We start from the raw sequence: 25,428 nt of genomic DNA on the forward strand, positions 1-25,428 counted from the left end.
TCAGCTTTACCTGCTTGTGAGCGTGGTCGTAAGAATTGATGTGGTTGTCAAATTCCTGGTGTTTGTGGTACTGCTTGTCACATAGCTCACAGTAGAAGTTAGCCTTCACATCCTCCAGAGCCTTGGCTGCAGCTTTCTCCTTCTCAGCATAGTCCTGTAAAGGCAGGAGCAGAGGGAGACACTTTGCTAGAGACAGCGAGCTCATGTTTCAGCAGCCATTTTTGTCTCATCCACATTAAAAACACTAGACTGACCAGGACTGCTAGATCACCAGGCTCCATCCTGTACACACTAAGGAGGTGTTGGTCTTAAATTGGATTTAATAAAAGAATTGTGTTTCTTGAATAATTATTCTTACTACTTATTTTAGGTACTGCAGTAAGAAAAATAGAGGAGAATGGGATGCAGAAAAATACCATCAGGACACTGCCTAGCTCCTGGGCAGGAGAGCTGAGCAGTGAAAAACACGCAAGCCACCAGTGTTGGTCTGTTAACCTTTACAGCACTCCCAGTTTGCACGAACGCATATCTGCTCTTTCAGGTACTGTTGCTCAGAAGAAAGAAACTGGTTTTAGTCTGATACTAAGGCAGATTTTCCTTTGTGCTTTGCTTTCTATTTTCTGTGAAATATTTAGCAAGACCAAGCAGCAGCTGGCTATGGCTGACTGAGATTTCCCTGGAGAAGAGCCACCTCAGGAAGAGCCTTTTCTGTGCCGCCCTCTCCCTTCCCCACATCTGCATGAGGGTCACACCATCCAGGCCACCCAAACCAAATGTAGATGTCACCTGCCCGAGACAGACCACAACCACTGACAAGAGCAGTAGCTCGTGTCCTTGCTCACGTAAACAGCTGAAAACAGGGAAAACACAACTGGTTCCTACATAGTCCCCCTCCATGTCTCTGTAGCGACTCAGGTGGGTGCTCTGAAGAGTCAAGTACTTTTATTTCAATATATAGTATTAGATAAAAAGAGAAAACAAATCATAGGAGCCAAAAGTTACTGGGCTCCAAATACTGCACTTAAATAAGGGGCCTGATATTCAAAATTGGCAGCAGCCTTTACCAACCTTCTTTGTTTTACAAGGTCTTCATTATATTGTTATTATTATGACACTTTCTTAAACATTTTTCATTACAGTTTAAAGAGCAAAGTTCTGACATGGAAAACATGAACAAAAAAGTTGGTGAAAGTGATTTATTTTATATTCCTATCAACAAGTTGATTATTACTTGAGTGCATGTAATATATTACCAGGGATTGCAGTAATTCATCATTTGCTGTATCATTTTACTCATCTAAAGAAACAGGTACTTTCTGCCACCAGGCTTTCCATGCTATGCAGTCAGTGCTGTCTGCTGTCTACATGCCTTCACCACCATTTGCACGACAAACTCAGAGTACACCAAACCCAGGACATACTGCCCACCTGGGACACCCTGCCCTTCACACATCACACTGCCCAGTGTTGCTCCAAGGACCACGACAGAGAGGAGCCAAGCCTTTGGGCACAGCAGATCAACAGGAATGCACATTCTGAGCCTTTCAGAGGGGGAAGGGCTTGCTTGATGAGCATCACATGTTTGGAGTCTGAGACTTGATCAAGCAGCAGGGGTGCTGGTTGCCAATGTAACGCACTGAGCTTTGGAGAGCTCTGTGCTGTGAGTTCTTCTGCTCTGCCCCAGCCTTTATGCCATCAGGTTGGTGACAGTAGGTCTTTCTCACACAGTAGTTTAGAGGCTGTTGTTGCTAGTGAAATTAACTTCACCTAAACTAGACTGTCTAGAAGTTAGGTGTATGGTCTAAGGCAGTGTCCTAAGCTTCTTCTGTAAAAACAGAAAAATGATAGCCGCTGCCAAATGGTGATTAATCCCATCTATTTCAAAAACCTATTTTAGGATGAGATGAAATTCTCCAGAGATGCTATCTCTCTCTGTCGACCACTGCAAGGCTCAAAATTACTAACCTGGCCTACATCCTTAGTTCTTAGGTAGCTGAACTCAGGGATAATGAATTCTATATTGTATTTCTCTGTATTCAATTCTAAATCTCTCTGTGAAACTTGCATGAACTGACCTGCTTGAAGACAGGAGGTCAAAGAGGAATTTTGTAGCCGGAATTATGATTTTACATCTTATAGATGATGCCAATGACATGTAAGTCCCTCCCACAGGGCTAACATCCAAATAAATCTTTCCTACATGCACATGGCTCAGGTGGGTTAGTGTACTGTGGTGTACTCTGATTGGCCAAATGTGAAAACAGGTAGCCTGAGCTAACATTTCTCCACTTGCGAAGCTGCTCAATAAAGGCAGTTAATACTTGATTGCATCAGGGGGAAATATTCTTGCAATCAAATAGTTAAATAGCTTTCATTAGCTATTTAAATCTACAAAGCCCATTAAAAAGTGATACTTTTCAGCTTATGCTTCAGACCCATTGTTTTGCTAGCATTAATTATTCACTGGGCCTTTGGTATAATTAAAATGCATAAATTAGAATGTGGATGCAATAGCATTAATTATGCAGAGATGCTTTCCCTGGAAGTCAAGTGTTGGGGGCAACATTTTTTTATTCTAAACTGGCAAAAAAGTAAGTTTTGCACTCACTGGCAGCCAGCCAAAGCATAATTGTTTTTTTTGGTTGGGGGTGTTTTTTGGGGTGGGGTGGTGTCTGAACTGTGAGCTAAATGTTTACAGCCTGCTCCACCTTTGCTTCTGTTGAAGGAGAAGCCTAATTGTTTCAGGTGAACACACCACATTACTCTCTGTGAAGCTGAATTGAAACTGCTGCTCATGAGCATTCCAAATTGCCAACTTTATCTTTCTCAGCAGAAATTAATACAGTTCCCTTAGCATAAAGATGTTTAAAATAGCAACAAGGCAGCTCCCAGGTGCATCCTAAGATAATCACCACTACCTTCATTGCCTTATTGCTTAATTATGCTTGTCTACCATGGCAAAAGATATAATTTCCTTCTTGCTTATCGATCAGATGCAGGGAAATTGAATGCTATATCACATACTTCAGAAAGGTCATGGATTTTTCTTTCTCTGCAAAGACGTAAGAACTTCTAGCACTACATTAAATTGTGCATAGTCAAACGAATTTTCACATCCTCACTGCTAATATCATCTCCATAGAACTATAGAGACCAGTGGTCAATTTGGGTGTAATAAATGCAATCGCGTGAAAGAAAATCTGTAGAATCACATCTGTGGAAAACATATATTATCACAAACACCTGACTATACCAATGCAAACACAGGAAAGTAGGAAAGATGCACCAATGTATTTTGAACTGGAGACCACCAATGGCAATGAATATGTGTGTCACAGTCTGATAAACTTTATTCTGGGTCATATGCTGCTTACGAATGACATATAGCCTGGGTAAACATGAGTATAGTTATAACATAAGTTCGCAGTTCTGTCTTTGAGCCATGGACAGCTAACAGGGACCACAAGCTAATCACAGAATCACAGAATCACAGACTAGTAGGGGTTGGAAGGGACCTCTGTGGGTCATCTAGTCCAACCCCCCTGCCGAAGCAGGGTCACCTACAGCAGGCTGCACAGGACCTTGTCCAGGCAGGTCTTGAATATCTCCAGAGAAGGAGACTCCACAACCTCCCTGGGCAGCCTGTTCCAGTGCTCCGTCACCCTCAGAGGGAAGAAGTTCTTCCTCATGTTCAGACGGAACTTCCTGTGCCTCAGTTTGTGCCCATTGCCCCTTGTCCTGTCACTGGGCACTACTGAAAAGAGTTTGGCCCCATCCTCCTGACACCCACCCTTCAGATATTTGTAAGCATTTATAAGGTCCCCTCGCAGCCTTCTCTTCTTCAGGCTGAACAAGCCCAGCTCCCTCAGCCTCTCCTCGTAGGAGAGATGTTCCAGTCCCCTCATCATCCTTGTAGCCCTCCGCTGGATTCTCTCCAGTAGCTCCTCATCTTTCTTCAACTGGGGAGCCCAGAACTGGACACAGTACTCTACATGAGGCCTCACCAGGGTAGTGTAGAGGGGAAGGAGAACCTCCCTCGTCCTGCTGGCTACACTCTTCTTGATGCACCCCAGGATCCCATTGGCTTTCTTGGCAGCCAGGGCACACTGCTGGCTCATGGTTAACCTGTCGTCCACCAGGATGCCCAGGTCCCTCTCCGCAGAGCTGCTCTCCAGCAGGTCCACCCCAAGCCTGTACTGGTGAATGAGGTTGTTCCTCCCCAGGTGCAGGACCCTGCATTTGGCTTTGTTGAACCTCATCAGGTTCCTCTCTGCCCAACTTTCCAGCCTATCCAGGTCACGCTGAATGGCAGCACAGCCTTCTGGTGTATCTACCACACCTCCCAGTTTGGTGTCATCAGCAAACTTGCTGAGGGTACATTCTAACTCTTCATCCAGGTCGTTGATGAAGAAGTTAAACAAGACTGGGCCCAGTACTGACCCCTGGGGGACACCACTTGTTACCAGCCTCCAACTAGACTCAGCGCCGCTGATGACAACCCTCTGAGTTCTGCCATTCAGCCAGTTCTCTATCCACTTCACCAACCACTCACCCAGCCCACACTTCCTCACTTCCCTAATGTCAGTGATGATGTAGTTGTTGTAGGTAAGAACTCCTAGAAACTGTGGCTTAACCACCTTCTGTGTTCCTGGATGCAGACAGTATACTGTACAAGTGTAAATGTGTGCAGAATATACCTGAATGAAAATTTTTTCCTAGAAGCCCGCAAAATGGTTCCATATTATGGGTTGTAATTACATTCACAAGAATTTGGTCCACAAAAGACCATAACTGTAATATATGTTTATATATTGGATTAATTTTAAAAGAATACTTCTATTGTGCATTAGACTGGAAGTGCTTTCACTTTTGCACTTTACTGCTTTTGCAGTATACTTCTTATTGTGAAAATGTAATTAATGGTATCTGACATTTCATTTTCTAATACAGGGAAAATCAATGAAAAATCCCACGTAACTGAGTTTTCTAGAATGTTGTCACTGACACCTAGTCAATTAGAAATCATTTATTAAATCCAGAGTCTGTAACAGATATTTAATAGACTGCATGGCCATTAAAGTATGCTGATCTAGACAAAATAATACAGCATTGCCTATAGTAAATATATCTGCTATGTTCAAATGCACAAAGGTGAAAAGTAGGTCACTTGATACAGTAAAACTTTCAGACACAGTTTTCTATAAAGCTGTGTTTTTCTACAAACATAGTCAAGTAAATGCATAATGCTTGTAAACAGAACACGAGAAAAATATAACATAATTAGCCTGCTATTGGTCACCTATTTCTAAAATGGAATGCAAAATCAGACAGAACAAGTAACTTGCATTAATGCAGAGCTCAGTAAGTGACAGACTGCTCCCTCTTTGGGGATATAAACAATCTGAGTTGTTAGTTTGATAACTTCAATATAATTCTGTGAATCAGATTAGATATGAGCACAAGTATTAAATACTGATGCAACTACTGAGGTGCCTGTTTTCTTGGGAATTCTCAGCCTAGAGTTTAAAGGAGAAGTAGAACAAATATAAGCACATGAATAAGCTATAGAATTATATTCTACACCTGAGAATTTAAAGTACATTTTCATTAGTGACTTAGACAACATAATGAACTGCGATTATGTATGAAAACTATGAATGATACTAATTAACAGCACAGGGCATACAAATGCTTTAGGGACCAGTATCAGGGTTCCAAATTACTGTAATAATCTTGAGATACGGTCTGAAATCAGCAAGATATAATTCAGTAAGCTGTGTGTCAAATGCTGCACTTTGGAGGCGGAAATCACATTCACAAATACTAGATTGTGAATAGATGAGTAAATACAAATGCAAGGAAAAAAGTCCAGGAGGTGTGAGTGGAAAAAGAAATTAAATGAAAGTCAACATTGAAAGTCAAGGCAAATCACATTCTGACATGTTAATACTAGTGTTATATGTAAGATGCTGAGGGTAATGATTCCACTTGATTCAGTATTGGTGAAATGTCAGCTGTAAAATACTATTGGGTACATCAACACCAGCAAATAACTTGGCTCCTGAACCTGGCCCTCCATCATCCCTGCTCTGTATGATAGTTCATTCCCAGGCTTTCATTTCAGAGTAAACTTCCTAATTCCCTTTGAGATAAAACTGAGTGCAGTTCTGGAATAGCATTCAGTTCAGGGACCACACTCTACAAGCAGTAAGGAAGAGAGTTCACCAGGTTCTCCATGCCCTGTATAGTCCCCCGACAACTGTCAAACTTCATTCCCTCAGGCATCCCCTTCTCATGGCCTTCCCCAAGGCAGGCAACACTTGCACACCATAAAAACACATGCAGCATCATGCCACAAAAGAACTATCCAGGCAGTGCTTTGCTACAGCCATTGCATTTTTTAAATAGAGTGAAATAAAAGCAAATATAAAAATTGTACCTAAGGGTACCACACAGACCTGAGGAGACTTCGGCCAAGTATGAAAATAACCTGTTTGCCCTGGGATGCAGCGTGGCTGACAGTTTTTCTGCATCTGTGGGCCTGAAAGATTAAGCCTTCTTGCTGGGGCAGATCAAAGAGTGGCTATAGCCTCTGAGGCAGCTTTGGTGTACACAGTTTGAGAAAGATGTAGACATACTTGGGAGACCCTTGAGCAGGACAGTTGCGATAAAAGGTTTAGGAAAGAGTGAGTTAGATGCTTGAATCAGGCAAACTGGATTTCTACCTATAATTCATCTTTTCATTGGATCATTTATGCGAGCACTCATAAACAACATTTTTTGGGGGGAAATCTGCAGAACTGACTGGGCTGATACAGAACATCTCTAGGTGGTCAGGATCTGCATATGGATGGGTAGAGACAGCAATTGTAGAACTTTTGATTTGTGTGCTCATTCACCACTTCCTCATTCACCAATTTTTGGGATAACAACATAATTTTAATGCCCTTATATCTTTTCTTCTACATCTATAGTAAAATAAGTTTTAACAGATCTCTAAAATTCAGCAGGTAGGTGATAGAATGCAGGAAGATGTAGGAAGTAATCAAAATACTTGTGAGCAGTGTGAAATTTGAGAACCACAGGAATGTCCTGATATAAAGATATTCAGCTGAACATCAGGATGGTTCAGTTAACTAACTTTTCCCTGAATGTTCTCTTTTTTTCCCTGGAGAAGACTCTGCTCTCTTACCTGAAGAATTTGCTAGGGAAGTTTAGCTGTGGAGACAGAATAAAAATCAAGTAATTTTGTTCAGCTGCAATAGCCAGAAACACAGACCATTTTCATTTGCCTCACACTTTCTGCCACTCTCCACCTTGAAAACGCTAGGCTTAGTTTCTGCCAGTGTGGCATCAGTGAGGAATTACAGAGTTATCTATTGCAAAGGAATTTTTTCTTCTTCTTCAAAAGCAGTAAATACTGTCATTCCCACATGACTTATAGAGGGCAGCTCCTAACTTCTGCAAACAAATACATCTTCATATTTTTTACACTCAGATGATTACTGCAGCATTTTCAATTCTATGCACTTCAATTTTCTACTGGAATGCTGAGACCTGAGAAGTGTAATGCCTTTAGCAGGTCCTACGTGCCTTTCAGAGTACAAACCTGCTGGAAATAACAGGACAGATAGGGAGCTGTAATTTTAAGGAGTCGTAAACCTATTCCTAGCTTATTTACTGCCAAAATAATCAGTGCTGATTGAAATCAGCCTTACAGAGCGTATGAATTCAAACGGAAACACCAACAGGTCCCTTTCGATCTTCAGCAAATCTTTTATATTCCAAAACAAATGGCTGCTTCTGGTAACTTTGTAAGGGACTTGTACTTACTATTTTGAGATTTTCTAAACACTTTTTCAACTTTCTGAAAGGAGCATATCAGCACTACAAATCTGTGTTGTGGATATAGAGTGCCTTTTTCAAACATCTCAGTGTGTTTCAATATTTTTTGCCTCATTTTCAGAAATCAGTGAACTTAAGCAGAGGCATCCATGAGATTTTCTGAAAATGTAATCAAAAGTTGACCTGCAAAGGGAATTAGGCACCTAACTGAAAGTTACATACAAAATTGTATGTGTTCAGTTTAATTTTAAAAGAAATAAAGTGAATTTGGGAGTTTAGATCATTTTTTATTACAAAGGTATGTACTTAAAGAGCTTAAAGAAAGCAGCTAGCAAAATGTCCTCCATGGGCTGCAGGTGAATATATGCTCCACCATGGACCTTCATGGGCTGCAGGGGGACAGTCTGCCTCACCATGGCCTTCTCCACAGGCTGCAGGGGAATCTCTGCTCTGGCGCTTGGAGGACCTCCTCCTATCCTGGCCTTGGTGCCTGCACAGTGGTTTCTCTCACAGTGTCTCACTCCTCTCTCCTGCTGCAGTTGCTGTGACACAGGGGTTTTGTCCCCTTCTTAACTATGTTATCCTAGAGGCACTACCACCATTACTGATGAGCTTGGGCTTGGCCTTGGCCAGTGGCGGGTCCATCTTGACTAGCATTGGCTCCATCGGGCATAGGGGAAGTTTCTAGAAGCTTCACACAGAAGCCACCCCTGTAGCTCCCCGGCTACCAAAACCTTGCCACACAAACCTAGTACAGAAGTAGAAATAAAACTTAAGGTGTTTAAATTATTCTTGCTAACAGGACTGAATTAAGAAGATGCAAAAGTAATCTGGACTGTTACAGACCATGTTAGCTTTGCCTCTATTGTAAGCATGACTTCAACACAAGCTTGGAAAGAAAAAGGTAAAAAACAGGTAGGCTTTACAGGAAAGTGGAATAAACAGTGATCTGGATAGGTCTACCAATTGTAAAACATACTGGACAAACTTGATATATGATTCTGAAAATCGGTTTGGTTAACAAGATTAAGCTTCCATATCTCATGTGTCTGGATGCCAATAAGGACTATTGTATGGTACCACACAGGAAATTATTACATAGTGAAACATTTAATTATTAAATAATAGGTATTGAATAATAGAATTAATTATGCTAATATAATTAATTAATATTCTTAAGATGGTGTTAGTGCAAGAGTCATATACTGATCAAAGAGACAAAGTAATGACGACAATTAATGATGTGGAAATAAAAGTATAAGCTGGGGGAAAGTTGCTATTTAAGTTCTTCCAAAACCAGTCTTGTATGAATCTTATTTATCTTTTCCCTGATGTGATACTGAAAATGATAGTGGGCAAACAGCATCAAGCTGGGGAGAACTGCCAGGATGGAGGAGGATCTGAATAGCAGAGGATGAAGTGGACAACTTAAGAGTTAGAGGGACAGAAGGAAGACGAAATGAAGTAGTGTGAATTATCAGGCTAAGAATGCATGAACTAATTTAAATAATTTCTTCTATACGCTCAGCAGCTTGAAACAAGATGGTGAAGGATCTACTCCCATGTATTAACCAACTAGTGGGATGCAGATACAAAAAAGATAAATATAATATTGAACACAGCAAATGCGAAATTTCCAAAAGAGACAGGGAAACACATTCAAGGATAAAGAGAAAATGGTACATAAAACTTTCACTATATTGAGCCAGGAATCCAGAAGGTTTCTGTTCACCAGTGGAACAGACTTACGAACAACCTTCACAGCAAAGTAGGGGTGTCATTTTAAAATGGAGAATGATACATTTATGAAGAGGAATATATGATATGGTTTTGTGGATTATGCTAATAGAAAACTAAATTTGATCTGAGGATTTAGGAAAATCTACAGTTATGCTAAGTCTACTTAATGGTATGTGATGTTGCCTGATTTTTATCTCTGAGCTGCATTGTTAATGTGTCCTATATCAGAGCTATGATTAGCATTTGACTTGCTATTTTGAAAGTATTTTTAAGTATGAAGTAACTAAATAACAATTTCCAAATACTAACTCTGCCATTAAAAACAAAAAAAAAATTTTGTCATTCTGTAACTAGAAAAACAGCCCCAAAAAGAAGAAGTGATTTGACATTTTAGGATGTGAAGGTTGGAGGTAGCCTCAGCTGCAGTGACCATTAAATGGTGAACTTCAGGATCCTGTGTGGAGGAAGCAGGGCGATAAGTAGGATCAAAAACTTGGACTTCAGGAGAGCTAATTTTGGCCTCTTCAAGGAGCTACTTGAAGGAATCTCATGGATCAGGGCTCTAGAAGGCAGGGGGGTCCAAGAGAGCTGGTCACTGTTTAAACATCACTTCCTCCACGCTCAGGATCAGTGCATCTCCCTGAGCAAGAAATCTAGAAAAGGAGGCAGGAGACCCACATGGATGAGCAAGGAGCTTCTAGCAGAGATCAGGTGGAAGAGAAAGGTCTGTGGAATGTGGAAAGAGGGACAGGCCACAGGAGTACAGGAATGTTGTCAAAGCACTCAGGGATGCAACGAGGAAGGCTAAGGTCCACCTGGAACTGAATCTGGCAACGGATGTCAAGGACAACAGGAAGGGCTTCTTCGAGTACATCAACAGCAAACAGAAGACTAGGGATAATGTGGGGCTGCTGCTGAACAAGATGGGTGTCCTGGTGACGGAGGATGAAGAGAAGGCAGAGTTACTGAATGCCTTCTTTGCTTCAGTCTTCACTGTTAAGACCGGCCCTCAGGAATCGCAGGCCCTGGAGGTAAGAGAGGAAGCCTGCAGAAAGGATGACCTTACCCTGGTCGAGGAGGACTGTGTGAAAGATCACTTAAGCAATCAGGGCGCTCAAAAATCCATGGGCCCTGATGGAATGCACCCACAAGTGCTGAGGGAGCTGGCGGATGTCATTGCTGAGACACTCTCCATCATCTTTGAGGGGTCCTGGAGGACAGGAGAGGTGCCCGAGGGCCCAAGGAAAGCCAATGTCACTCCAGTCTTCAAAACTGGCAAGAAGGAGGATCCAGGGAACTACAGGCCGGTCAGCCTCACCTCCATCCTGGGAAAGATGACCGAGCAACTCATTCTAGAGGCCATCATCAAGCAAGTGGAGGAAAAGAAGGTTATCAGGAGTAGTCTGCATGGATTCACCAAGGGGAAGTCATGCTTGACCAATATGATAGCTTTCTACAATGGCATGACTGTCTGGGTAGATGAGGGGAGAGCAGTGGATGTTGTCTACCTCGACTTCAGCAAGGCTTTCGACACTGTCTCCCATAACATCCTCCTAGGGAAGCTCAGGAAGTGTGGGCTGGATGTGTGGACAGTGAGGTGGATTGAGAACTGGCTGAATGGCAGAACTCAGAGGGTTTTTGTCAGCGGTGCTGAGTCTAGTTGGAGGCCTGTACCTAGAGGTGTCCTCCAGGGGTCAGTACTAGGCCCAGTCTTGTTCAACTTCTTCATCAATGACCTGGATGAAGAGTTAGAGTGTACCTCCAGCAACTTTGCTGATGGCACAAAACTGGGAAGTGTGGCTGATACACCAGAAGGCTGTGCTGCCATTCAGCGAGACCTGGGCAGGCTGGAGAGTTGGGCGCAGAGGATTCTGATGAGGTTCAACAAAGGCAAATGCAGGGTCTTGCACCTGGAGAGGAATAACCCCATGCACCAGCACAGGCTTGGGGCTGACCTGCTGGAGAGCAGCTCTGTGGAGAGGGACCTGGGTTTCCTGGTGGACGACAAGTTGACCATGAGCCAGCAGTGTGCTCTTGTTGCCAAGAAGGCCATTGGTATCCTGGGGTGCATCAAGAAGAGTGTGGCCAGCAGGTCGAGGGAGGACCTTATAAATGCTTATAAATATCTTAAAGGTGGGCATCAGGAGGATGGGGCCAGACTCTATTCAGTGGTGCCCCCAGCCACAGGACAAGGGGCAATGGGCACAAACTGAAGCATAGGAAGTTCCAGCTGAACATGAGGAAGAACTTCTTCACTCTGAGGGTGACGGAGCACTGGAACTAGTTGCCAAGGGAGGTTGTGGAGTCTCCTTCTCTGGAGATACTGAAGACCCACCTGGACAAGGTCGTGTGAAGCCTGCTCTAGGTGACCCTCCTTCGGCAGGGGGGTTGGACCAGATGACCCACAGAGGTCCCTTCCAACCCCTAACATTCTGTGATTCTGTGACTGAAGGACAACTTTTGAACACAAAGGGCATCAGAACTGTCAGAGTTGCAAAACTGTTTTAAAGGTTGAAACAGTTTCTGGGATAACAGTGGAAATGAATGTGGCTTTATTACTGTTAGGATTATGCTCCATGCAGTTTAAAAAAATTCTAAGAGAGTCATGGGTAATACTGCAAGGATAGATACTTATAGAGGGTCACAGAATCAGGCAGTCATAGAATGGTAAGGATTGGAAGGGACCTTGAAGATCATCTAGTTCCAACCCCCCTGCCATGAGCAGGGACATCTTCCACTAGACCAGGTTGCTCAGAGCTCCATCCAACCTGGCCTTGAATACTTCCAGGGAGGGGGCAGCCACAGCTTCTCTGGGCAACCTGTTCCAGAGCCTCACCACCCTCACGGTGAAAAATTTCTTCCTAATACCTAATCTAAACCTGCCCTCTTTTAGTTTACAGCCATTCCCCCTTGTCCTATCACTACCGACTCTTGTGAGAAGTCCCTCCCCATCCTTCCTGTAGGCCCTCTTCAGGTACTGGAAGGCTGCTATAAGGTCACCCCAGAGCCTTCTCTTCTCCAGGCTGAACAGCCCCAACTCTCTTAACCTGTCGTCGTAGGAGAGGTACTCCAGCCCTCTGATCATCTTTGTGGCCTTCCTCTGGACCCGCTCCAACACATCCATGTCCTTCTTATGTTGGGGGGCCCCAGAATCTCAGAATATTTCCAGCTGCTCAGTACGTATGGTGACTGGTGTGACTGCTGTATATCTAGACTCCCTACTAAGGCTTCAGTGAAATTATATTTCACTATGATTTCTAAGTTGGACAGAAGAACAGTTCCAGAACAATTTTCCAGAAAAAGATAAAAAGTTACATCACTCAATTTTTCCTTATAGTCCTGCTTCTTTGCACAAATTTGAGTTCTTCAGAGAATCTGATTGCGACATTATTGTCTTCCTTACATTTAATGCAAGTTCCTTCAATTTGTTCACCATTTCATACTACTTTCTCTCTCCTCCTCTCAGGTAATCATTTCTTTTACCTCTTTTCTGATGAGTGAGGTATTATCAATTAATCTGGAGAGTTATTCCTCCATTTATCTCCTACCATTCTCATTTTTCCAATTGCGATTTTTAGAGTACAATGCATGTTCCAGCACTGCATTTAATAGCCTGTAGGATGTTGTATTTCTTTGTCTGACACCTCTTTTCAGATGAAACCTTCTTGACGTAATTTATCATCTTTGTACGTTTTGACGTAAAACTTTTTTCTATAGAACACGACAGAATTTAACTTATATGCCATGTCTTTCATATATGAGTTAGCTAAAAGCACTTCACAATAATGATATTGATCATGCAGGAATTGTGTAGGAAAATATAGCATTTGTTATGAGCACAGGAATAGTTATCACACAACTCATTCATGCTTGTTAGAACCTTTTTTTTATTAAGTGCCTTTTTCGTAAAATACAGACTAATCATATCAGATAGCATTTTATAGTTTTTAATACCAATACCATTAAACATTTACATCCTATCTCTTTTAATATTGTTTGACTCTTTCTTTGCAGATACCATAATATTAAAACCCGTTCAGGTAAACTAATTCAATATCATAAATGATGCAGTATGATGACTAATATCAGTGGGCTTCTATTACTCATAGCAACAAAGAATAATTGTTAATTTTATGGTAAAATATTAATAAACTTTTATTAAATCCAGATTCATCAATTTATTTTCTTATGTATATTTGCTGTCTACTTCAGAAAAATATCTTACAGTGTAAGCATTAGTCATACATTCGAATTATATCTATACTTTCCACCTGCTCTTAAATCTTCCCCATAAAATACTACCTCATCATTGCATTGTGTAGCATTTGATTACGTGTTTTTAACTAGAAACCAAGGTATTTCTGCACATTACCTTTTCACGAATCCCTTTCTGCATTTTTTTTCAACAGACACCAAAACATTGCTTTATGGAAGCTTTGACTTTCCTCAGCACTTGAGGTTATCCAAGTGAAAAAGAGAGAAATCCAAATTGCTCTACGAAGCCCAAATGAAAAATGAAGGTTATTTACACATATACTCCTTTTCCTCTGCCCCTCCCCAAATGCATTCATGTGAGATGCAAAATTCTATATACTTTTTTTAATTAACCCTTCAGTTTTATACAGCTACAATTCTGAGCTTGAGCAAAAAAATTCCCTTCATTTATCTGCCAGATGAAATTATAATATTTGTGTTCTGATTGAAGAAATTCATGGGAGGCAGAGAGGAAGGAAGGCAGGGAGGAAGATAGGAAGGAAGGGAGGGTGGAAGGGAGGGTGGAATGGAGGGTGGAAGGAAGGAATACATTTTCTACATTTTTTAGGCAAATGCTTACAGCTTGAAACCCATCCTCTAGCACACCTGGCAATTTGTTTTGGTTTGGCCTGGATACATGCCAGGTGCCCACCAACACCGCTCTATCACTCCGCCTCCTCAGTCGGACAGGGGAGAGGAAATATGATGAAAGTCTCAAGGGTCAAGACAAGGACAGGGAGAGATCACTCACCAATTACTGTCACGGACAAAACAGACTGAACTTGGGGAGAAAAGGAAGGTTTAATTTATCACCAGTCAAATCAGAGTAGGATAGTGAGAAATAAAACCAGATCTTAAAACACTTTCCCCTCACCCCTCCCTTCATCCTGGGCTCAACTTCACTCCTGTTTCTCTGCCTCCTCCCCCCGAGCAGTGCAGGGGAACAGGGAATGGGGGTTATGGTTGGTTCATCACACCTTGTCTCTGCCGCTCCTTCCTCCTTGGGGGGAAGACTCCTCACACTCTGCCCCTGCTCCAGCATGAGGTCCCTCTCATGGGAGACAGATCTCCACAAACTTCTCGAACTTGAGTCCTTCCCATGGGCTGCAGCTCTTCCCTTCCACAGGGTGCAGTCCTTCAGGAACAGACTGGTCCAGCATGGGTCCCCCACGGGGCCACAAGCCCTGTCAGCAAACCTGCTCCGGTGTGGGCTCCTCTCTCCATGGGCCCACAGGTCCTGGCAGGAGCCTGCTCCAGTATGGGCACCCCACAGTGTCACAGATTCCTTCAGGCATCCACCTGCTCTGGCATGGGGTCCCTTCCACAGGCTACAGGTGGATATCTGCTCCACCATGGACCTCCATGGGCTGCAGGGGGACAATCTGCCTCACCATGGTCTTCATAACAAGCTGCAAGGGAAGAGTCTCTGCTCCAGCATCTCAAGCACCTCCTCCCCCTCCTTCTTCACTGACCTTGGTGTCTGCAGGATTGTTTCTCTCCCATCGTCTCACTCCTCTCTCTCAACTGCTGTTTCACTGCAGTTTTTTCTTCGCCTTCTTAAATATGTTATCACAGAGGCACTGCCACCGTGGCTGATTGTCTTGGCCTTGGTGGTGGGTCCATCTTAGAAGCCGGCTAGCACTTGCTTTATCAAGCATGGGGGAAGCTTCTCACGGCTTCTCACAGAAGCCACCCCTATAGCCCCCTGCTACCAAAATCTTGCCACACAAACCCATAACACAACCAAAAGTCATTGAACTTCTAAATCACAGAATCACAGAATGGTGGGGGTTGGAAGGGACCTCTGTGGATCATCTACTCCAATACAGCTGAGCATTCAACTTGCAGATTAATGGCACCATTATGGCAATTTCCAAAGTTAAACTCTCTGCCATCCCGTGCTCAAGAGCCATCATGCAGGAAGAATTTCCCCGACATCCAAAGTGAAATGAGTACTTTCCAAAATTGCTTCTGTGTGACAAACATAAGTCTTACAAATAACTCCACAATCAAAAGACTGTATTAACTGACATATCTAAAGAATTAACATGAATACTTGATTGTTGATTGTAGAAGACAATTATTGACCAAAAACATTAATTCAATCTCTGTCCAGCACCTCCAGACTTAAAATGGAATTAATGTTAACTAATGTAAAAACTCTGTGCAATGTCTACATTCTTGCATCACATCTTCAGTTCCAGCCTTCCCCTGGGAAAGACTCTTCAAGATATAGTGCTAGTTTTTATTCGCAGCATGAGGAGGTCTCCTCAGCAAGGAAGAAAGAATGCATTAGTGACATGAGTGGAGAGACACAAGAAGTGATGTCTCAGCAGTAATGCTGAGCACTGCTGTAGTGTGACTCATGTGCCAAGTGGTTCCCTTCTCAGTTTCCATGCTCAGTGTGTATCAGCTCCAGGAGCACGCAGCCTATGGTACCTTGCTCGACTTGCAGCTAATTCTGCATGAATTTGCAGCTTTGTTCACTTCCCTCCTACTTTTTTTTCTGGTCTTCCCTTTCCTTCAACTTACAGCCCATGGCAGAGACAGAACCCTGGTCCTACCTGCCAGTTTCTGAGTTTACCAGGCTGTATAAACAGTAGTGATGTTAATTAATCAGCTGTGAGTCTGCAATGTGTTGGATTACTTTTTCATAGAAATTATAGAAACTTTAGTCAGAATATATCATTGGTGCAAATTCCGAGTGTGCAGGAACCCCCACACTCATGATCAGTTGTGACACCTAGGTGCTACTTACCAGCTCCTCTTTCTGTTCTCTCACCCAAAACAAGGACATATTGCAAAAGGGGATGAAGGGCTGTTTAAAAATGTTTGCCCACCATGCTCCTGCCAGTCCTCTTGGTGAGGTTCCTGCCTGGAAACTGGGTAACAACAAACCAGAGACGCAGCCACCTCTGTCAACCCAGGGTCTAGCACAGTCCAGCATGGCTGGAGCAATGACAGCTTTGCTACTGATTGTAATGAGAGCATCAGAAACAGCTATAACAAGCATAATAAGTGGGAAAACCAACCAAACAAAACAGAGGACAAAATTTAAATCCAGGGAGATTTCCTGAGATTGTTACAATTAGTAAAAGGGACAGTGAGCATATTCTTGCAGAGGAGTATTTGAAAAAATCCCAATAAGTGGAAAAAGAAAAGAATACCTGTTTGTAATCAGAGACTACATTTTTTTTTTGCTGTGATAGTTTTGAGTAACAGACTAATATGGTATCACATCAACAGCAAACATCTATTGTTCTCTTGAATTCACCATACATTTTTGATATTAGGAATAACATTGTAGAATACAACATGCAATTTAAAATAAATATGTCAGTGTCTGGTGCACAAAAGTTCTTAAATAGATATTTTGTTAAACAAGTGAAAGATGATCCATCCTCTTCTCCGTTCAAATGAATAAACTGTATAACATAGAGCTAATTCTGTCACAAGCACTTTGTTGGGAATACATTACCCAGATGTAACGAGCACTTCTAGTGCTGCCGTGGAGACCTGAGGCTTCCTGAGACAACAACTCAGGTGGCTGGTTATAGCTTGATGCTGTTTCACGAGGCCTCCTGGGGTGTCAATTAATCCCTTGAATTTACTGAACATAGTGCAACATTAGAGGCTCTTGAGTTCAGAAAAATGAGCTAGGCTGGGGTCTCTCAACTTGAAAGAATATTTCTGGCAACACCATCAGCTATTATAAACACAAGTGGGAAGTTCTCAAGTCCAAGACTACCATCATTAAATTTCTGGCCTTACTGTGTGTCACACTTCTTAAGAGTGTGTCTTCTTAAAAACCAGCTGTATTTATATATGTTACAGACTTTTTGGATTCTTTTTTAGTTTTGAATTGTGATTCTGCATTGAATCTTTAATGATTTTAATGCTACGTAAGTGAACGGAAGTACTTTCTATCTTGGATTTTAGATAACCTGCGAGCACAACAACCTGTGTCATAAAACAGTGCATAATCTTATTAGGTAACAGATTCGATGGTGCATTTCCTTAATAAGTATGAATACAAGTGTGTGAGCTCTCTAAATCTTGATCTAATTAAAATAGACAACTCAATGTATTAATGATGACATTTCTTCATGGTTTTCAAAACCTACATAGTAAATAGCCTGTTCTTGAATAACATACAACAATACAAAAAAACCCTGCTCATAATCTTAAAGGTTTGTCACTGGCTTCACTAGAATAATTTTTGGTTATGTAACTATATGTGCGAAAGCAGAAGCAAATGAACAGTAATTTTCATCTGGACAATGCTGTTAGTCATACAGCTTAATTTTAGGTAGTCCTGCAAGGAGCAGGGAGCTGGATTCAATGATCCTTATGGGTCCATTCCAACTTGAGATATTCTGTAATTCTAGGAGCAATGTAGTCTCCTAGCACATTGAGACTTCTCAGAATGGCTACAGCATGAGAGGCTCCAGGGGTCGCACGCATGTTTTGTGTGATGTCATGTATATGCCAGTAATTGGTATGATTGTAATTTCTAAACTACTGGATAACTCAGACTGTGTTGGTACTTACAATATGAATGAAAAGTTTAATAAAGAGTGAATGTGGATGGCAGAAAACAAAAGCTTTGCATAGCAAGTATATTAATAAGTTTAGAGGAGCAATTTTATATGGTGTTCTTCTGTTAATTACTTCCCTTCTGCACAAATTTTCCACTGCCTCAGTCTCTAAACCTGATTATTGTGTATACATCCCATTGACACTTCACTGCCTACATTTTGTTTTAAAGCAACTTATTCTGGTACATTTCCAACACGGGTGATTTCAGTCTAACTTTCATCCCTGAGCAGCTTTCCGTTACACTGTCCATATACTGTCAGGAAAACCCAAAGGAAAATCGGCCATTACGAGATTTGATGTGTTAATGTGAAGCTGGATTCTTCTGAGCTGGCTCACACTAGTATCAACACCTGTCTGATGAAATGTGCACTCTCAGTAGTGCAAGCATTCTCAACCGCCCACCACACATGTGGCACACAGAAGTGCACTGCAGAAATGTCCAGGGAATAATACTTCTGTCAGGTCTCATTGCCTGCATTTAGAGATATTCTCCTCCCTTTTTAATACAAGTACTATGCTGCATGAAACTACTAAAGGAGAAGTTTGTGGTGGTCTGGGGAGGTCCCCACCGACTGGAGAAGGGGAAACATCACCCCATTTTTAAAAAGGGAAAAAAGGAAGACCTGGGTAACCATAGGCCAGTCAGTCTCACCTCTGTGCCTGGCAAGCTAATGGAGCAGATCCTCCTTGAAACCATGCTAAGGCACATGGATAACAAAGAGGTGACTGGGGACAGCCAACATGACGTCACCGAGGGCAAATCGTGCCTGACCAACTTGACATCCTTCTATGATGGTGTCACAGCATTGGTGGACAAAGGGCATGCAACTGACATCATATACCTGCAAGCTTCTCTGGGCAACCTGTTCCAGAGCCTCACCACCCTCACATCCTGCAACTGACATCATATACCATGTGCAAGGCATTCAACACTGTCCTGCGTGATGTCCTCGTCTCTAAATTGGAAGGACATGGATTTGACAGATGGACCACTCGCTGGATAAGGAACTGGCTCGATGGACGCACTCAAAGAGTTGCAGTCAATGGCTCAATGTCCAGGTGGAGACCAGTGATGAGTGGTGTGCCTCAGGGGTCGGTACTGGGGCCAGTGTTGTTTAATATCTTTGTCGGCAACATGGACAGTGGGACTGAGTGCACCCTCAGCAAGTTTGCCGACGACACCAAGCTGTGTCGTGTGGTTGACACGCTGAAGGGAAGGGATGGCATTCAGAGGTACCTTGACAGGCTGGAGAGGTGGGCCTAAGTGAACCTCATGAAATTCAACAAGGCCAAGTGCAAGGTCCTGCACGTGGGCTGGGGCAATCCCAAACACAAATACAGGCTGGGCGGAGAGTGTCTCGAGAGCAGCCGTGAGGAGAACGACTTGGGGAGACTGGTGGATGAGAAGCTCAGCATGAGCTGGCAATGTGCACTTGCAGCCCAGAAAGCTAAACGTGGCCTGGGCTGCATCAAAAGCAGAGTGGGCAGCAGGTTGAGGGAGGTGGTTCTGTCCCTTTACTCGGCTCTTGTGAGACTCCACATGGATACTGTGTCCAACTCTGGAGCCCCCAACATAAGAAGGACGTGGATGTGTTGGAGCTGGTCCAGAGGAAGGCCACAAAGATGATCAGAGGGCTGGAATACCTCTCCTACGACGACAGGCTATGAGAGTTGGGGCTGTTCAGCCTGGAGAAGAGAAGGCTCTGGGGTGACCTTATAGCAGCCTTCAAGTGCCTGAAGAGGCCCTACAGGAAGGATGGAGAGGGACTCCTCACAAGGGTCGGTAGTGATAGGACAAGGGGGAATGGCTGTAAACTAAAAGAGGGCAGGTTTAGATTAGGTATTAGGAAGAAATTTTTCACCGTGAGGGTGGTGAGGCTCTGGAACAGGTTGCCCAGAGAAGCTGTGGCTGCCCCCTCCCTGGAATTGTTCAAGGCCAGGTTGGATGGAGCTCTGAGCAACCTGGTCTAGTGGAAGATGTCCCTGCTGATGGCAGGGGAGCTGGAACTAGATGATCCCTTCCAACCCTTACCATTCTATGATTCTATGATTCTATGATTCTATGATTCTGACTCGATTAGGGCTATGACTAGACCATTTGGGAAGCAAGTCCATAGTGATTTAAAACTAATCAGGCCTTCATTTGCATCATGACAGGGGTGATCAGGTATGAGTCAAACTTCATATCAGCAGTTATTGCTGTCCTGCAAATTTTCCCCATTTGAGAGGAACACAGCTCTTAAATGCTGGACACTCAACCGTTTTTATTGATCTCTATATAGTAAACTGCAGTTATGAATTCAGCACAATATATTTTTGCATATTCAAAATAACCTAGTTATTATTAGTAGAATAACTGTGGCAAGTTTTGCCAGAGTTACTGTATATATTTTCTATAGGGAAATAAAAAAGCAATGATGTCCATCTGTGATTTATATGGTCTTCTCTGTCTTCATTGCTAAGTCTATTTGTCATATGGTTGCATAAGCTTATATTTGACATTCAAAAAACCATTCTGAAGCCTGACTAAGTACTGCACTGAATGCAGTACTACGACTTTGGCCTCATCATACTAAGCTTTGCAGCACTGAACTTCTATGCTACTTGTTGCATACTGGAAATTGTAGACCTGAATTGGGCATTACTGCTGCCTGTTGTGAGCCCGACATAAATTCAGCATGTTTAATGAGACAGTACTGGGAAACGGCAAGAGAAAAAAACTGACTTTATATGTCCTTCCTTCAGGCATTTGGATGCCTTCTTGAAGTTAAGTAGCTAAGCAATTCCTCAACAAAATTGTTGACCCCTCTATCATGTCTTGTCCACACAAGGTGAACTTTCTGATCAAGTTGGGAATATGGCACTGCATTTATTCAAGTCCCTTTTCTAATCACTAAGAGGGCAGAGGAGCTCAGTACAACACAATATGCTTCTAGTACTATGGAAAAAGTGAAACCAAGTAGTGAGATGATGTGAATAATATTTGCCTGCGGCTTTGTGGTTGTGCCAGCAATAGCACCCCATGTTCCAGCCTTAGCCCAGTGAACTTCATGACTACATCTTAAATGATTTTAGTGAGGGAGAATATCTGGAAAGCACGGAAGAGTAAGACAATGAAGGTGAAGATGGTTGGAAAATAAAAGAACAGATGACAAGGCACAGAAGAAAATGAGGAAGGTGAAAATATAACCATGGAATATGAAACAAAGAAAATATTCATACTAATTACATAGGTGAAAAAAATCCCCAACGTATTTATATACATGCTTCAGCTTTTCTGTCTCTAATTTCTACAGTATGCATGGTTTATGTAGTATAGTATATACATAGTATAACTCTGAAACCGTACTATAGGTCCATCTAATACATTATACATATAACATACATTATGTTATTACACTATTACATCATTAGTACTGTAATATAATAAGAAATAATGTTATATACAGTATCAAGTTTATGCTAGTGTTAACACAATATCCATAAATATAATACTACCAGTGTTTGGGTTACTATATTGCTAATATTTTAAATTATTATATGCTATTATTCTATATAATGTAGCATAACTGTAATATAATATAGAAATACATTTTGTCAATTGGCTACAGATATTTCAAGTCACAATATTCCATTCCACATCCAAGTTTCTGTATTAAAAAATTTATGATTAATTTCTACATTAGCATCCTTCATATAGCATTGTGCCACTTAGGTTAGGCCCCCTGCATCATGAACTAAAACAGAGCTCAGGTATATAAGTGTGACTTTACAAGAAACAGAAGCTGGCATCACTAAATCTAAATAATGTTACAGCATTATACTATGCCGTAAGGAGAAATAGTATTACTGCCATCTCTGCTACCAACTTGGCTCTGCTAATGAGCTGCATTTTCACAAATCACTTCAAGCAAACCTATGGTTCCATCACTTTATGCATGGTATTAATATATTGGAATTTAGAGCAAAGTGCAGATTTTACTGGAACAAGTACTTTAGATTAGTTTGGAGTAAAAAATTCTTGTTCTCAAGATTTTTGCTTTTACGGTTAGTGCTGAAAAACATCTTTTTCCAGTTGTCTTCTTTTTTATTTAAGATACCATAAAAGAGGAGGCTACTTACAGTAATGAGAGTTTATTAAAAGTTACATATTTTAATAATACCCACATTTGTCCCTTGTTTCTCTGTTCCAGATTTTAACTCAGCCTAATAATAAATATCACAATTTGTGGTGCTACTCAAGATAAAACATGCAGAGGTCAATGAATCGAAGTAATTTTTATAGTAGTTACTTTTAAAAAATTTCTATTCATAAAACTCATACTTCAGTCCTGGCAATCCTTATCATAAATGTTCAAGATGTACTGTTCTAAAACAAACACTTGCTTGGTTACGTATGCATAATAAACCCCCTTACTGAATTTTCTTCTTCTTACCAATTCTTCATTTGCAAATGTTAAATATGCTTCCATGCAGAATAGGATAATGAAATTAATGTCATGCTTATATTTTCCATAAACAAAAAAGGAGACAGGATACAATAAAATAGTGGCAAGCTAAAGTGACAAAGCAAACAAGATATTCATGTACCAGGCACAAAACCAGCCCATTTTTATTTTACTTTATTCAGAAATTGTACTCTTGCCTACAAGTTTATCATTTATTGAACAAGAAAATCTTTTTTTTTTACACTAATTGCTCACAAAGACATTTTCTGAAGCCACCTCATTTCTCCTCAGTTCCTGTACTTGATAATTAGTTGTATTGCCCTGAAACGTAACGACATGAGATTGGCATCTAATTTTGGATGAAATTCAACCCTGCATAGAAAACCTGCTTACGATTCTCTGCACTCCCTTGGGCAAAAATTAGGAGCATGACTAGCGCTCTGCACTGGGATGAATTCCATATACAGTGGGTGTCAGTGTGCAGATTATGCAGAAGGTTCTCAGAGTTACTGGAGGAAAGGTAAGGGCTGCATATTGTCTGTGTTACAGTCTTTAGTGAAATTTCAGCTTATTTTTCCCTTTGTTTGCAAGCACTGGCAAACAAGCAGATGGGAATTCTGAGTATTCTCATACACAACAGTGAACCCCTGTGTTTGTACTCATCTTGTTTTCGTTGAAATAAGTTTTGTGTCTTTTATTTTGAGTGCTCAAGTGCTCCTGAGCTTGGTTGGACTCTAGGACCCCAAAAGCTGCTGACATGCTTTTATCACATTCTGGAACCTTGTGTTTAAGTACAGTGTAGTCATTGCTCTGGTGTGACAGTTTCTGTAGCCAAATCATTTCAGCCAGGGTACCTCACACAAAAGACTCGAGAATCTTAAAGCAAAACGAAATTAATTGCACTGCAGAGAAGAGAAACCTAAAATAGCTAAGTTTGAGGAGATGTGTTTTATTTATTTTTCTCTTTATTTATACTAGAAAAAAAAATGAGGCCTCAAGGAGAGGTTCTTCAGAGAATATGGCTGTCTCTGCACTAGTGTTTTGGATCAAAGCAGTAGTGAGCTTTCGAAGTAAACCTAAAAGGCTTCTCCACTTCCTGCATGTTGGCTTGATTCACGGAGCAGCTTTGGTGCATAGAATCGTAGAATCATTTAGGTTGGGAAAGACCCTTAAGATCATCGAGTCCAGCCATAAACCATAAGCCTAACACTGCCAAGTCCACCATTAATCCATGTCCCTAGGTGTCACATCTACAAGTCTTTAAAAGACCTCCAGGGATGGTGACTCAACCACTTCCCTGGGCAGCCTCTTCCAATACCTGACAACTCTTTCAGTGAAGAAATTTCTGCTAATATCCAATATAAATCTCCCCTGGTGCAACTTGAGGCCATTTTCTGTTGCCCTATTACTTGTTACTTGGGAGAAGAGACTGACTCCCACCTTGCTATGACCTCCTTTCAGGTAGTTGTAGAGGGTGATAAGGTCTCCCCTGAGCCTCCTCTTCTCCAGACTAAACAATCCCAGTTCCCTCAGCCGCTCCTCGTAAGACTTGTTCTCCAGACCGTTTACCAGCCTTGTTACTCTGTTTTGGACATACTGCAGTACTTCAATGTCTTTCTTGTAGTGAGGGGCCCAAAACTGAACACAGTACTCGAGGTGCAGCCTCACCAGTGTTGAATACAGGGGGAAAATCACTTCCCTAGTCCTCCTTTCTTTCAAGGGAAACTACAGGAGAAGACCTGGCCAGGGATCATGTCAAATGTGCTCCAACCACTAATGGGAACATAAAGGTCTAAACTAATGACTTACCCTGCAGACAACTTCGAGCCACATGTATGGCTTCAAGTCATCAGCCTAAGTCTTTTCCAGAACAAAATCTCTGATGTAGGTGTCTCAAAACCGACTGTTCCAATTCACATACCCACTCCTACTATACTGAATTATTTGTTAATGTAGACAGGGCCTGGCTATGTGCTAGTCAGAGCAGACTAGGATCCCTTTTTTGTGATTTCCCTCGTCAGGTACTCTACCAAATTTGGCTCTGATTCACCTGATCTCAGGAGACCACAAAGATTTTGCTACACATCAGTAGGCCATTTGTCAACATACTGTATTATACAGCACTTCTTTGGCTGACAGCTGGGTTTTTAGGCTTCTCTATATCTTTCTGGGTTTGAGGGTTTTATGTTAAAGATGTGAACAGTAGCTTCCTGAGTTATGTCAAAACAAACTCACTCCATAGCACCCATTAGCCTGCATCCAGCCTGTCACAAAGGAGATGGGGTCAAACATGCAGGTCACTCTGTGCAGAAGTGAAGGACAGTCCTTTAGCAACCTGTAGCTTAAAAATAGCTGTGAAAAGAAAGTGATCCCCTAAGGTGAAATTGCTCACTCTTGCATTCAAGAAAAGTGTTGTCTATAACTTACGCATTAAGGTAACTGTGTTTAGGGACTGATTTTTTTTTTCCATCAAGGAGACACCAAATATAGCTTAGGTTCTATAAACTGCACATTTTGATTATACTGCAGCCAGGTCAATTGA

At 41.9% G+C, this 25,428-nt stretch overlaps 1 protein-coding gene across 1 annotated transcript in view; it reads right to left on the bottom strand.

Moving 5' to 3' along the window:
- ZNF804B (zinc finger protein 804B) overlaps window positions 1-25,428 on the bottom strand; it is a 269,427-nt gene that overhangs the window by 32,178 nt on the left and 211,821 nt on the right. The window contains exon 2 of the mRNA XM_075419396.1: window positions 11-154. Coding sequence (XP_075275511.1) covers window positions 11-154 — 144 coding nt within the window. The remainder of the gene's footprint in view (window positions 1-10; window positions 155-25,428) is intronic.

Source organism: Opisthocomus hoazin, chromosome 4, assembly GCF_030867145.1.
Source record: "Opisthocomus hoazin isolate bOpiHoa1 chromosome 4, bOpiHoa1.hap1, whole genome shotgun sequence".
NCBI lineage: Eukaryota > Metazoa > Chordata > Aves > Opisthocomiformes > Opisthocomidae > Opisthocomus > Opisthocomus hoazin.